Genomic DNA, 12,500 nt, shown 5'->3' with positions numbered 1-12,500 from the left:
AGTTCACATTCATGTGTTCTGATTTCTGAAAATAAAAACCAAATGACCAGTGAAAATGAGGGACATCATATAAAAATGCGGGATCGGGGACCAAGGGTGAGAATGCTGTGCAGTACAATGCAAAGCGGGAAACCTGGTCACCCTAATACTTTGCCATGCACACTGTGTGTGTGTGTATATATATATATATATATATATATATTGTGTGTGTGTGTTGTGTGTGTGCATACATATATATTGAGTGTGTGTGTGGCAATGTACTTTTCTGTCTCAGTCACAACGTTTGGTAACAGAAAGTTCTGTGTTTAAACGCCAAATTGGGTGTACTGTTGTTTAATTATTGCTGACTTTGTCAGATGTGTAAACCATGTGAGGGCAGTTAATATATCAGCTAAAAGGTGTGTTTCGCATTCGTGTGGGCTGATGATAGATGATGATGGTTATATGAAAGATGATATATCATTTGAAATAAATACCTCACAGAAATAAATACATCCAATATTTGTTTTTGTCATTGAACCATAGACCCTTCTCTTCATTTTAATAAACATGTTTACTCAGATAACTTACGCCTTGTCCAAAATGACTATAAAAGAAACTGTTGCTTCTCATTGTTCATCAGGTTTCCAGAAGCTGGTAAGTCAGTTCTTATCAGTAGGTGATACTTATCCACAGCCTCTCTAAACTTCTTCTCACTGAGTTGGGGACTTATCAAAGTATCTATGCTGAAGCTCTGAATTGGGTGTGCTGTGTGTTGTGGTGTGGCTGTGTGTGTATGATGTCCTGTTTTATTTTTTTAGTCTAACCCAGTTTAACATATGGGGGAATTCTGCACATTCTCTCGATCCTTTAACGCTCTGTGTGCCATTGAACCCATGGCAACACAAGGTAAAGTGAGAAAGTAATAATTTTAGCGTTCCTATTGGGGCCATTGCGTCGAGGCCCTGAATTTGGGGTATTTCTGGTGTTTCATACAGAGTCTATACTGTACTTTGCATATATAGAGATGTATAAATGTGTGGACACTATCAGGTATATGTGTATATCGCACACTGTATATGCAAGTATGACCAAGGCATTGTGTACTCTCACAATAACTGCTATTATCCATATCAATGATTTATATTACTGGTAAGAACGACATTATAAGACATCATCTTTCTTCCAAGAATAACATTATGTGAAATGAATAACATACAGCCAAGATCTATGACTGATAATGACTCGGGATATCATTACTCTGTCACACTGTCTGTGTGTCGTCTCTTTCTCCTTGTCATAGATGCGGTTGCCCCTGCTCAGCCTAACACTCTAGGTATGTTAGAGTCTTTTTTACGGTGGCCGAGAGGTGCAAACCAACATTACAAAATCTGAAACACTTTTACAAAGCTTGAGACAAATTAACATTTTGGAAAACATTTTTACATATCATAAAACAAAATTACATTACCATAACGCATTTACAAGTCCCGAAACAAATTTACATTTCAGAAAACAAATTAACAAGACGCAAAACACTTTTACAAGTCCCGGAAACAAATTTACAGTGTGCGAAAACAAATTTTACGAAATGACATTAACCGGAAAGGGAATTTACCAAACTCCGGAGATTTGACGGTGGGGAGTGATAACGGAGCGCTAAATTTGAGTTGGTATGGAGTTCCATGGTGGAGCCTAAGATTGACAGCGAATAGGGAGTGGTGTTTTGCCCGTATATGTGGCAACCATATGAGCCCGATTAGTGCGATTGTTGCTTTTCGTGTTGGTTCTTTAGAGTTTTAATGGAGCGAAGACCAGACTGAAGGACCAGATATCCTGCAGCAGTGCATACAATATTTTAATGAGGGGACACTCGTACGCTGTAATCGTGGACATGATGTCATGTGTACACGGGTGTACACATCAGCTTGAGTCTCTGAAAAGACTTATTTTTTGAGCATGGCACCCTCGAGGATTGAGCTCCCTGGAGCAAAATTCATTACATGATCCCTCTTCACTCGCAGATGTAATTTTGTTTGAGCACGTGCCACATCATGCGGTAACCAAACAGCTGTCCAGGTCCACGAAGTTCCAGTCGTATTGCCCTAATTATGACGTTTGTAGAGAAGTCTTTTCTGCGATATAACCCGGCATCATTCAGTTTGCTTTTTCACCATGAACTCCATCCATCAACTCAAATTGAGCACTTCCGTTATCACTTCCACGTCAATCACGGAGTTGGTACATTCCCTTTCCGGTTAATGTCATTTGTAAATTTGTTTCGGGACTTGTTAAAGTGTTTTGCGTCTTGTTAATTTGGTTTCTGAAATGTAAATTTGTTTTCTGAAATGTAAATGTGTTTCGGGACTTGTAAATGTGTTATGGTAATGTAATTTTGTTTTATGATATGTAAAAATGTTTTTTCAAAATGTAAATTTGTCTCAAGCTTTGTAAAAGTGTTTCAGATTTTGTAATGTTGGTTTGCACCTCTCGGCCACCGTACTTTTTAGCCTATTTACAGGCACATGCGCATGAAGGATATTCTTCATTGTTGCAATGATTGCAATTACATGATTATTAACATATATACATTTTCTATTTAGCTGTTGCTAACTGAGCTGATTTGGGTGGATTTTGCAAGCTCTCACTGTCTTTGTCTTTGACGTCTTATTCCATGCAGAGTTGTTGAAGACGATGGACGTCACTCTCAATGGTGCCTTGGCCAAAAGTGAGGATATTGCCACTGACTCTCCAGGTGAGATCCTCTGAGACTGGGGTTCACATCATGCCCCTATGGTTCAATACGTTGTAGTGATACTATGCTGTGTACCACTTTGCAGTGCTGGGGGTGATTGACTCTTGTCTGTGTGTTGCTAGCGGAGAAGCAGGAGGAGGAAGTGGCTGATGCCCTGGGAGATGATGACGAGGAAGCTGAGGATGATGATGATGATGATGCTGCTGCTGCTGACACTCCAGGTGGGTTCTTCTGAAACCAGGTGCATTTTTGAACGTATTCACCAGAACAAGTAAACATTTTCAGTACCCTACTGTAGTGATGGTGAAATTACTGTACAGCACACTTGTTCAGCACAGTGTTAAATTGTAATCTTGGCTGTTCTTCGTTGCGCGTCGGGGTCCTGTTCGTCCCGTCGGGATTTCTTTTATTTCGATAATGACAACCGGACTATACATTATACCTTACTTAAAGGAGTCCCACACACGTTGTGACTGTTTTGCACTAATATCTGTGCAGAGCCTGCTGGCTTTGACGAGGAAGTGACTGATGCTCTTGCTGAGGATGACACTGCAGGTGAGATCTTGTGTGTCCAGTTGTGTTGATGCCATGACCAAGGTTCCCTCTTGAGATCCTTGTGTTTGCCTGTCCCTCTGTTGTCATGGACTTTCTGTAAAATTTAGATCTCAAATTCTATAGAGTGCTTTCAGAGAACACAAATGATGAAAAATCACTAAAAAATAAAATAAGTAAGAAACAAATCGTTTCAACACACACACACACACACACACACACACACACACACACACACACACACACACACACACACACACACACACACACCACAACACACACACACACACACACACACACACACACACACACACACACACACACACACACACACACACACACACACACACACACACACACACACAAACACACACACACACAAACACATACATATATCAAGGGCATTACTCTGAGCTGTGAGTGTTGTGCATTAATGTGTGTGCAGAGGTGGATGAGTTGCAGGGGGAGGACAGTGAAGCCCTGGATGGTGGTGATGATGATGATGCTGAGAAAGAAGAGACCCCTGCTGACACTCCAGGTGGGTCCCTCTCTGACCACATGCATGGGCAGTAAGACTGTGCTGTGGAACTCTCTATAGGGGGGGGGGGGGGGGGGGTGAAATGAAAAGTTTGTGGTGCAGTTTCCTGTCTCCACTCTGGTGAGTTGAGAAGAGCTGTTCTGAAGTGGGTTTTTTTAAGCAGCATTCTTTGCTGTGATTTCTCTGCAGCCCCAGCCGAGTTGGAAGAGGCCTTGGGTAAGGCACTTACTAGTGGCTTAGTTGAGACCAAGCCTTCCGGTGAGTTCCCATGATACCAGCGGTGAAAACATGTTTCTAGGACTTGTAGACTTGTCCTGTCCCAAACTGCAATTTAACAGTAGTTATACATGCACTGCTTTGTGTCCATGTCTCTGTGGTGCCAGCTGATTCCAAGACTTCCATTGAGAAGAGGGTTGTAGGTGGTAGTGTATCCAGTTCCAGTCTCTGGACTTGGCAGGTAACTGACAAACAATCTACAGGACATCTACAGCACTCTCACTCTCTCCAACCTCCCTGTAGGACAGATAGATCCGGTAACACAATCTTTTTTATTCTCAGATCTCTCTCCAAGTCAGGTCTGGCAGTAGGTCCCGCCACATCTGTGGAGGGTTTCTGGTCAAGAGGAACTGGGTGATGACTGCAGCTCACTGCGTGGATAGGTATGGCTTAGCAGCTAGAGCAAAGACTCTGAGCAGGGCTAAGGGCTCCTTTGTTTTAATCTGGCACTCCTCGTCACTCGTAGTTTATGTATGTTGGGTCTCCTGTAAATTCATTATGGACTGAGTTTGGGTTTTGCTTATGTGGTACCTCAGTCTCAAGACCTATCGTGTGGTCGCTGGTGAGCGTGACCTCAACAAGCAGAGCCGCAGGGAGCAGTCCTTAGGTGTTTCTGGCATCTACCTTCACCCTGGTTGGAGAAAAGGCTTGGCTTCTGGGTCAGTACTACTGGTTCTCAAGTTCCACCACTAAACACTGTTTGTTCCAATTATATCAATTTACTGTTTAGAAACACTAACACCCCCCCCCCCCCCCAGCAATGACATTGCCCTGCTGCGCCTCTCTTCATTCGCTACACTGAACCGCTACGTGAGGTTGGCCATACTGCCTCGAGCCAATCGGGTGCTCCGTCATGGAAACAGATGCTGGGTCTCCGGCTGGGGACTTACATCAAGTAAGTGTGCTGCTGGTCTTGTCATATTGTAATTACACAATTACATATATACATAAGTATATCACAGTATTTTGCCTAGCACTACCAGAGCATGGGCATCCCTCTCTACCTTTAAGAAACTCTTGAAGACCAAACTCTTCAGAGCACACCTCCTAACTTGCACTTCCTCTCCCTTCCTTTTCCCCTCCTTATCCTTCTTCTAATGCTATCTCCTCTAACTAGCACTTAAGTCGCACTTACAGTAGTTACATTCCTTCACTTTTGTTATTTCTTATGTAAAGTAGTATTTATTGTTACACTAGATCTCGCTTTGGATAAAAGCGTCTGCTAAATGACTAAATGTAAAATGTAAATGTAAGTATGATACAACATGGGTAACAGTGCACTGATATGTGGTATTTAGATGGATATTTAGTATTATGGTTTGGGTATATACAGTATGTAAGAAATGAAGGAAGTTTCTTTGTTTCTGATGCAGCAATCTTTATTCCAGTAAAGTGCAGTAACGAAGCACGTAGAACATACTCCGGATTCAGCGGTGTAGGTCTGAACCACAAGCATCTCCAATTCTAGCCATATATACTGTTTTAAGACACCTCCTAGTAATGTAAATGAGCTAGGCTTGTAATGCAAACAGGTCTGGCAATCTTTTGTTGTTCTGTATGATAATCTGGTTTCTCTGACTGAGATGGTTCTCAATGGCCTCCCCCATTCCCATACTATGATTAATTGCAGTCACTCACACCTCAGTTTGCTTCTTGACCCCAGGTGTCTGTGCAAATCCAGTGTGGGGACCTTTCCTTTGTGACCATGATAAGATAACCATTTGGGATATTCTGCTGGCCAACTTTTGGTGGTCACAGCAGCTGCTTGATCATGAATCTTACAAGTATAATAACTCTGCAACCATAGCATGTCAATGTGCTGCTACTGATAAGTGATGAATGCTGTGCTATTCTAAACTAAATTATTTATGGAATGTAGGTAACATGCAGTGCAGTGTAATGAGTCATAAGTTCTCTGTCTGTTATAGCGGGTTAAACTTCCAATAAAAGAGAGAAATCAATCAATAAAGAAGCATTTCAGATTTATAATACTTTTATCATTGCCAGTGTAAGGCAGTGTATGTGCCATTCAACAGGTCTACAAGATTTATTGTTTCCAGCACAGCATCCTAGAGAATTGATCGCGAACATTAAAGATAAAAAGGTGTCCTAGGCAAAACACGGGTTATCAGAAACACTACGGGTTATCAGAAGGTACCAAATTAATTCAAATAAACAAATGATCAGACATTAGAAACAATAAATCTCGCAGACCTGTTAATTCATTTTGTACCTTCTGATAACCCGTGTTTTGCCTAGGATGCCATTTTATCTTTGATGATCGCAATCAATTCTCTAGGATGCTGTGCTGGAAACAATAAATCTCGCCACTATTTCAAACCACCTCATCTCCCGTGTCAATTCCTTGGTGAGCCCAACCACCCGCTAACCTAAACCAACTGTCAAACACAACGCAGAGTAGCAGCGGGCCGTTGGATAGCGAGAGAGAGGGTTACACCAGTAATCCAGTAGCAAGACTAGAAGGTCGTTTTTGTTCCATTGGCTTTTAAGAGCAATGCTGCCCTAGAAGACTGCCTAAGGCATCCTCAGCCTTTACCTCATCGTGATGGTTATCTAAAACAGTACCGCTTTCTTGAATCTCACTTTCTCTGTTCCCGTGTGCAGCCAGAGGAAGAATTTCAAACCTGTTGAAGTATGCCTACCTGCCCATCGTCAGCCATCGCGTGTGTAGACGCCGAAGCTGGTGGGGAAGCACAGTGAAGAGCTCCATGGTGTGCGCTGGAGGAGATGGCAGACGCTCAGGATGCCAGGTAAGCGTTCCCTTTTTCAGATTTAATTTACAGTAAATGTACATCTGGTTGCAGATGAAGGATTTCAGATAACAGCATCTTTTGACTGATTTGACATAGTGGTCACCGTGTTCACTTAACTTTCTGGGGCACATGCCGTAAAAGCTGCCGGGTGGGAGAGATTTGACATCTTAAAGCAGCATAACGGAGGAATTGCTAATCGCTAACGAGATGCTAGCGGCTAAAACTAGCGAAACCTCTTGACATGTGCTTACTTTGACACTATGACAAACTAGTTAGTCAACAACTGTCCTAACACAGCCAAACATCAAGCAAGTGCAACACAAGACAAAGTAAGACGGCAAATAAGCTACTTACTAGTTCGGCAGACAGTATAACGCAGTAATATGCCTATAGACCCTGGTATGGGAATGGCACAGTGGCGATTCTTCATATTAAAAGTCATTGTAGCGCCCCAATTTTTTTTAAGCTGTTTTAAGGTAAAACTGCTTATCCTAACCCTAACCCTGAAGTACAATTACTACATAATGCCACTTTAATAGTGGAAGCAATGCATGTAGGTCAGTTATTCTGCTTGTCATTGTGTGTTCCTTACAATTAAATGTTTTAACATCAGCATTAGTTGAAGTCAGCTTGTACTACCACAGCAACTATTAAGGGTCTTATTTTCTTGAAATTATTATTTATGTTTTCTCAATTTCACATCAAACTATGGCTGGATCACAGTGACACTGTGGTTCTATTGTACATTGCCCAACAAAGGCGCATAACAGAACCCTGTTGTTTGTCCTGTTGCTGTAGGGAGACTCTGGTGGTCCTCTGAACTGCATTGTGGGCAGGAGATGGGTGGTCCACGGAGTAACCAGCTTCGGCTCCAGCCGTGGATGCAACATCAGGAGAAAGCCAACTGTGTTCACTCGCGTGTCTGCACACATGCGCTGGATCAGGAGTGTAAGCCCTTGTTTACATGCATCACCCCCTACACAAACGTATACTGTACATACACTCACACAGCTTTGCGTATGTAAATTGTGCATGTTAGTCATTCAGTTGTTGTGCAGGACCTGTGTGCTAGTTGTATGTGAATTGCTCTGTATGTTTGACCTTTGACCTCACCCTTTTTGCCCTCCTCAGGTTATTGGAGCTTAAGTCAGACATGAAGACGACTCTGAATGAAGACCAGTCTCTCCATTCTGGCTCCCTCTCTAACAATTTCATTATGTAGAGAAGCGGCAATAAAACTTTAATTTCACTGCATCCCGTTGTTGTCTTTGATCTGATGTTTTAGAAAGCTGTGTGTGTATTCCTTTGAGTGGAGTTTTGGCTAAAGTAGCCGAAAGGGGTTTTGGTCTAAAAAAATGTGCACAGCTGGCACTGATACACTGATGCTGATACAGCTGGCTAGTACTCTAACTGGTGTCTATTGATGACGTAGTGTCTTCTCAGACCACACAAGTACATAGTAGCATAGCCTGGGTGGCTAGTGGGAAAAACAAGTGTGTCTATCTGTCCTATATGACCATATAGCATCCAAGAAGGTTTGAAGATGATACCATAAGTATTTGCCAATGAAAGCATACTTCACAAAGTGGCAAATTGCTGCATATTTTTGCTTTGAAAAAAAAAAACAGAGAAAAAGATTATACAGGTGTGTCAATACATCCTTTCAATTTTCTACTCACCACTAGTAACACTTGTTTTGCGCGTTTTCAGCACCATGGACAGAGGCTTTCCTTAGGCCGTGTTCACACTTGACTTCTTTTTTCAGCTGCCAGCGCCTTTTTTACATGCAACCCTATGGGAAAAGGGAAAAGGAAAAAGAACGACACCTTTTTAAAAAGCGGCCGCCTTTTAAAAACTTCTAAAAAAGCGCAACTCCCGACGCCTTTTTGAGTTCAATTTTCGCAACTTTTCAGAAAAGCGCTGGGTGACGTCAAGCGCCTTTTTGACAGCTGACCAATCAGGACGAGGAGAGTAGGTACCAGCGTACCTTCCCTAGTAACCTACTGCCTTAGTTAAAAAAAAATGGCGGACCAAACTCCGTAGTTCATCGTATTTGTACCTAGAAGTTTTTAGTTTGACTTTTTTTTGCTTAGATTTTTAGAAAGTTACCGAGAAATAGACACCGTACAATATAAAAACCACATTATTGTAACTGAAAACTACGTGTAAGAGGATTTGCGAGGTGTCTGAGCTACCTAGCTAATGTTAGCATGCTACTAGCCGTTAGTGATTAGCAATTCCTCTGTGTTTTTGCAAAGCATCTGCCCCAACTTTCTTTTCCCGACATTTACATATATCTTGTACATAATCCATCCCCATAAACCGGAGATTTCAAGAGTACAGAAACTCTCCTGAGCAGGCAAGAGTGCCAATATGGGCTAACGAGTTGTAGCTAAAGCCCTAGCTAAAGGGCTAAACAGCTCGCTAGCTATTAGCACTCTAGCTTGCTCAGTAGAGTGCTAAGACACAGCAATTATTCACGATTGTATCAACGTGCTGCATTTCACTTAACAGGTCAGTCATTCCCTAAATCTTTAGGAATAGAATACAATTGTATATCTGGGTTGGCGCATTCAACAGCACAACATATCCCCTAACGTTTTGAACTTTCTGTGGGTTGTGACCATAGGTTGTGACCGTAATGTGTCTGTGTCGGACACAAATATGGCGGCGCTTAAACACAGTGACGTCACATGGTATCCATGAATTCTGAAGCGCCCAAAAGGCGCTCAAAAGGCGCTGAAGGCAGCGCTTTTTTCTAAAAAAGAAGTCAAATGTGAACGCGGCCTTAGGCAAACCAAAGTGGTTCCTGATACTATCCTCATTCTCTTTATACACTGTGTAGGTGAAACCGGGGTTATTACATTAAGTTAATTAAATCAGTCTCATAAAATTTAATAATCATTAAATTTAGTATTTAATATTTTATAATTAAATTACTAAACAATGGAAAGTTCTAGTTGTATCACTATGCTACAATCTATGTATGGCATCACAATACTAAAGTACTACAATATCACTACACAGTCTATAACACTTTATGAAACAACTAGAAAAGTGAAGGCATTTGAAGTACTTGATTGGCGGAAAATGGCTTTCAGTGTAATATTGGAACAATAACAGGCAAGACAATTGTTTAAGTATAATATAAACAATTTATTAAAAGTAATAAACGGTGATTAACAGTAATATAAAATCAGGTATAATCACAATACACTGGAGTAACAAAACGAGCAAGGCACAAAGTGGAGTTGTGAAATGAGGTACTCTGTTTCAGCAAGGCAGAGGAGGGTGCGTTTGCTTCCTCGTCTCTGTCTGTGTGTGTGTGTGTGTGTGTGAGCGGATGCGTGCGTGTGTGAGCGGGTGCGTGTGTGGGGATGCGCAGTTGCGAATAAACGCGGTCGCGCGCTCAATGGAGAGATGGGGGAAGTGAGAGGAAGGCTATGCGCAAGCGCACAGGTGAGGGATGCTCTGTGCGCGAAGTCAATCGTGTCTCAGAATAGTCACCGGATGCGGCTGCGGGTCCGGGACAGGAAACTTTAGTTTGCTTAGGCGCAACTTTAGTTGGGGGGAGGTACACGAGTATGGAATGCCTAGAACAAAGGATTTTGCCTTAAGGACAAATCCTGGTTGGGCCTTAATTCAAATACTACGATCTTCGACAACACTGAGATTGCAATGTGTGCGTGTATATGTTCGTGTGGTGATGCAAAAGGGAGTTAGAGAGAGAGAGAAAGAGATAGAGAGATAGTGCATGCACAGTCCTATCTAATTAACTAGCAAAAGAACTAAGCAAGATTATTAACGGTCAAAGACCGGGTAGCTTGTGAAATTACAGTTTGCATTTAGATCTTAAACGAAATCAAATAACAAAACTTATCACACAGATTAAAACATACATGTAAAACTAAATTCTGCCCAGATATCAGCCTTACTTCGATCGCTCTTGCGTGGCGACCAAGATGTTTTCTGCGGGTTTCCTTGGAGCAGCGTGGAACGCAGGCGCGTGGAATGCCCGGGGTTTCTTCCTTCTTAATCAGTCCGTCGACTGGACTCTGGTACGGCCTGGTGAGGGTCGGGATGAGTCGTGAAGGGGGATGAAGAATTCTTTCCGTCGACTTGAATAGCAGGGAGGAGGGATCCGGTCGCCTTCTCCTATTCAATTAAACTGCGGGGCTGCAGTGTGTTATATCGATATACTCAGGTTTTTAACTAGCGATTTCAAATAGATTAGAACTTTGATCAGAAGTCCTATAAGCTATGAGTCGTCGTGTCGTCCTTTGTCCTGGTGAAGGGTCATCTGTAGGGAGGGTGTCTCTATAAGATGGATGGACTTCACTGCAGCGAATCCAAACGAGAGAGACCGAGTTTTGGGTTTGCCGCCGTGATAAAGGGCAAAACGCGTCACCAGTTTTATGACCTTGATTGCGGCCAATACCGAGTCAATGAAAGGTAGATAAGGAATGGAAGGTGATAAGGGACCTCTGGGTAATGTAGTCTATGGTTAGACCACCTACATCCCCCCTTTGGTCTCAGGGCTGGGATTCCTTCATAGTCCATGAGAGCAACAGAAATGTGCATAGTCCGTTAGTCCATAGTCCATCAGAGTCTCTTATTCCTGGAGGCATAAACAGTTCGTAAACAGGCTCTTGATATCTGGGCAGCATAAAGGCTTTAAACATCTGGGCAGATGGCATTTCTATACCTTGTGTTATAGAAACAAACATTCAAACAACATTCCAACACCTCAAACTTAAAACACACTTAAAATATTCATGGAAAGGAAGGAAGGGGTGTTAGCTTTGAGGGTTAACAAGCCTATTCCTTGAGAAAGTTAGTCGCAGCTTCGGTGTGAGGGAGGTCTGAACACCGCTGCGCTGAAAACTGTTTGGAATATTTATTATGGTGTCAAGTTTTGCGTGTAGTGTTGTATTTGTTTGTGTAGCGTGTATGCAATGCCTATGGGGTTAGCGTGGCATGCATGGTTAGTGGGTGGAGTTAGAGTGTTAGTGTCTATCCACCCCCCTTTGGCGTAGAGACGGCTCAAAGGGTAGAAAAGCTCGCAGAGCTGTTTTCTTTGAGTATCCAGTTAGGGCATCAGCCTTTTTCAGCTATCGCTGGATTTCAGTTCCGAACCCAGGATATGGCTCACATGGTGAGGAGTCTATGTCATCTTCCGATGAAGCTGAACTATCTGGATGGACAGCGAGGGCATAGACAACCATATCTTTTCTGGTGTCTGGGTTGGCACTGCAGACTTGTTCGTTTTGCAGTGTCTCATGTGGTTGAAGTAAAAGAGACCTCTCTGGGTCTAGTACATCCACATTGGCTTCAACATCTGAATGTTGAATATCAGCCATGGTAGGGACATGGATCTCAGGAGGGCTAGCTGCTCCTTATGGGAACCGATCCTGTCACACTGAACCTGTTGGCCTCCTGCTAGATTGGCAGAGTTTGGAAAGCGAGCTGCTCATGACAGCAGTCAATGAGAGGAGCCAACACACAGAACCTGTAAGAGAGGCGCCCTATGTGTGTTAGGTCTCACCACCAGAGGGGCTCAGGTCCTCGGTGGGTGTTCAACGCCTTCTCTAGGTTTTTCCCCCCTTCCAACAAGGTAAACCCTTGG

General features: G+C 42.8%; 1 protein-coding gene across 1 annotated transcript; it reads left to right on the top strand.

Moving 5' to 3' along the window:
* The first annotated feature begins 875 nt into the window (after positions 1–875).
* On the top strand, positions 876–8,020 carry LOC122131721 (elastase-1-like). The gene is made up of 13 exons (XM_042706375.1): positions 876–888; positions 2,660–2,734; positions 2,857–2,955; positions 3,233–3,289; positions 3,732–3,824; positions 4,014–4,082; positions 4,208–4,281; positions 4,383–4,483; positions 4,637–4,759; positions 4,859–4,995; positions 6,726–6,871; positions 7,673–7,822; positions 8,006–8,020. The coding sequence occupies exons 1-13, from the start codon at positions 876–878 to the stop codon at positions 8,018–8,020; spliced, it is 1,152 nt and encodes a 383-aa protein (XP_042562309.1).
* The last annotated feature ends 4,480 nt before the right edge of the window (positions 8,021–12,500 follow it).

The sequence above is a fragment of the Clupea harengus genome, unplaced genomic scaffold (genome assembly GCF_900700415.2).
Source record: "Clupea harengus unplaced genomic scaffold, Ch_v2.0.2, whole genome shotgun sequence".
NCBI lineage: Eukaryota > Metazoa > Chordata > Actinopteri > Clupeiformes > Clupeidae > Clupea > Clupea harengus.
Note: the sequence above shows the minus strand (reverse complement) of the source record. Positions and strands in the feature narration are given on the sequence as shown.

Excerpts from the sequence above, each read along its gene's own strand:
- LOC122131721 (XM_042706375.1), top strand. Across the intron at positions 3,290-3,731 it reads TGCTGAGGATGACACTGCAG|AGGTGGATGAGTTGCAGGGG; the intron begins GTGAGATCTTGT and ends ATGTGTGTGCAG. Across the intron at positions 3,825-4,013 it reads GACCCCTGCTGACACTCCAG|CCCCAGCCGAGTTGGAAGAG; the intron begins GTGGGTCCCTCT and ends ATTTCTCTGCAG.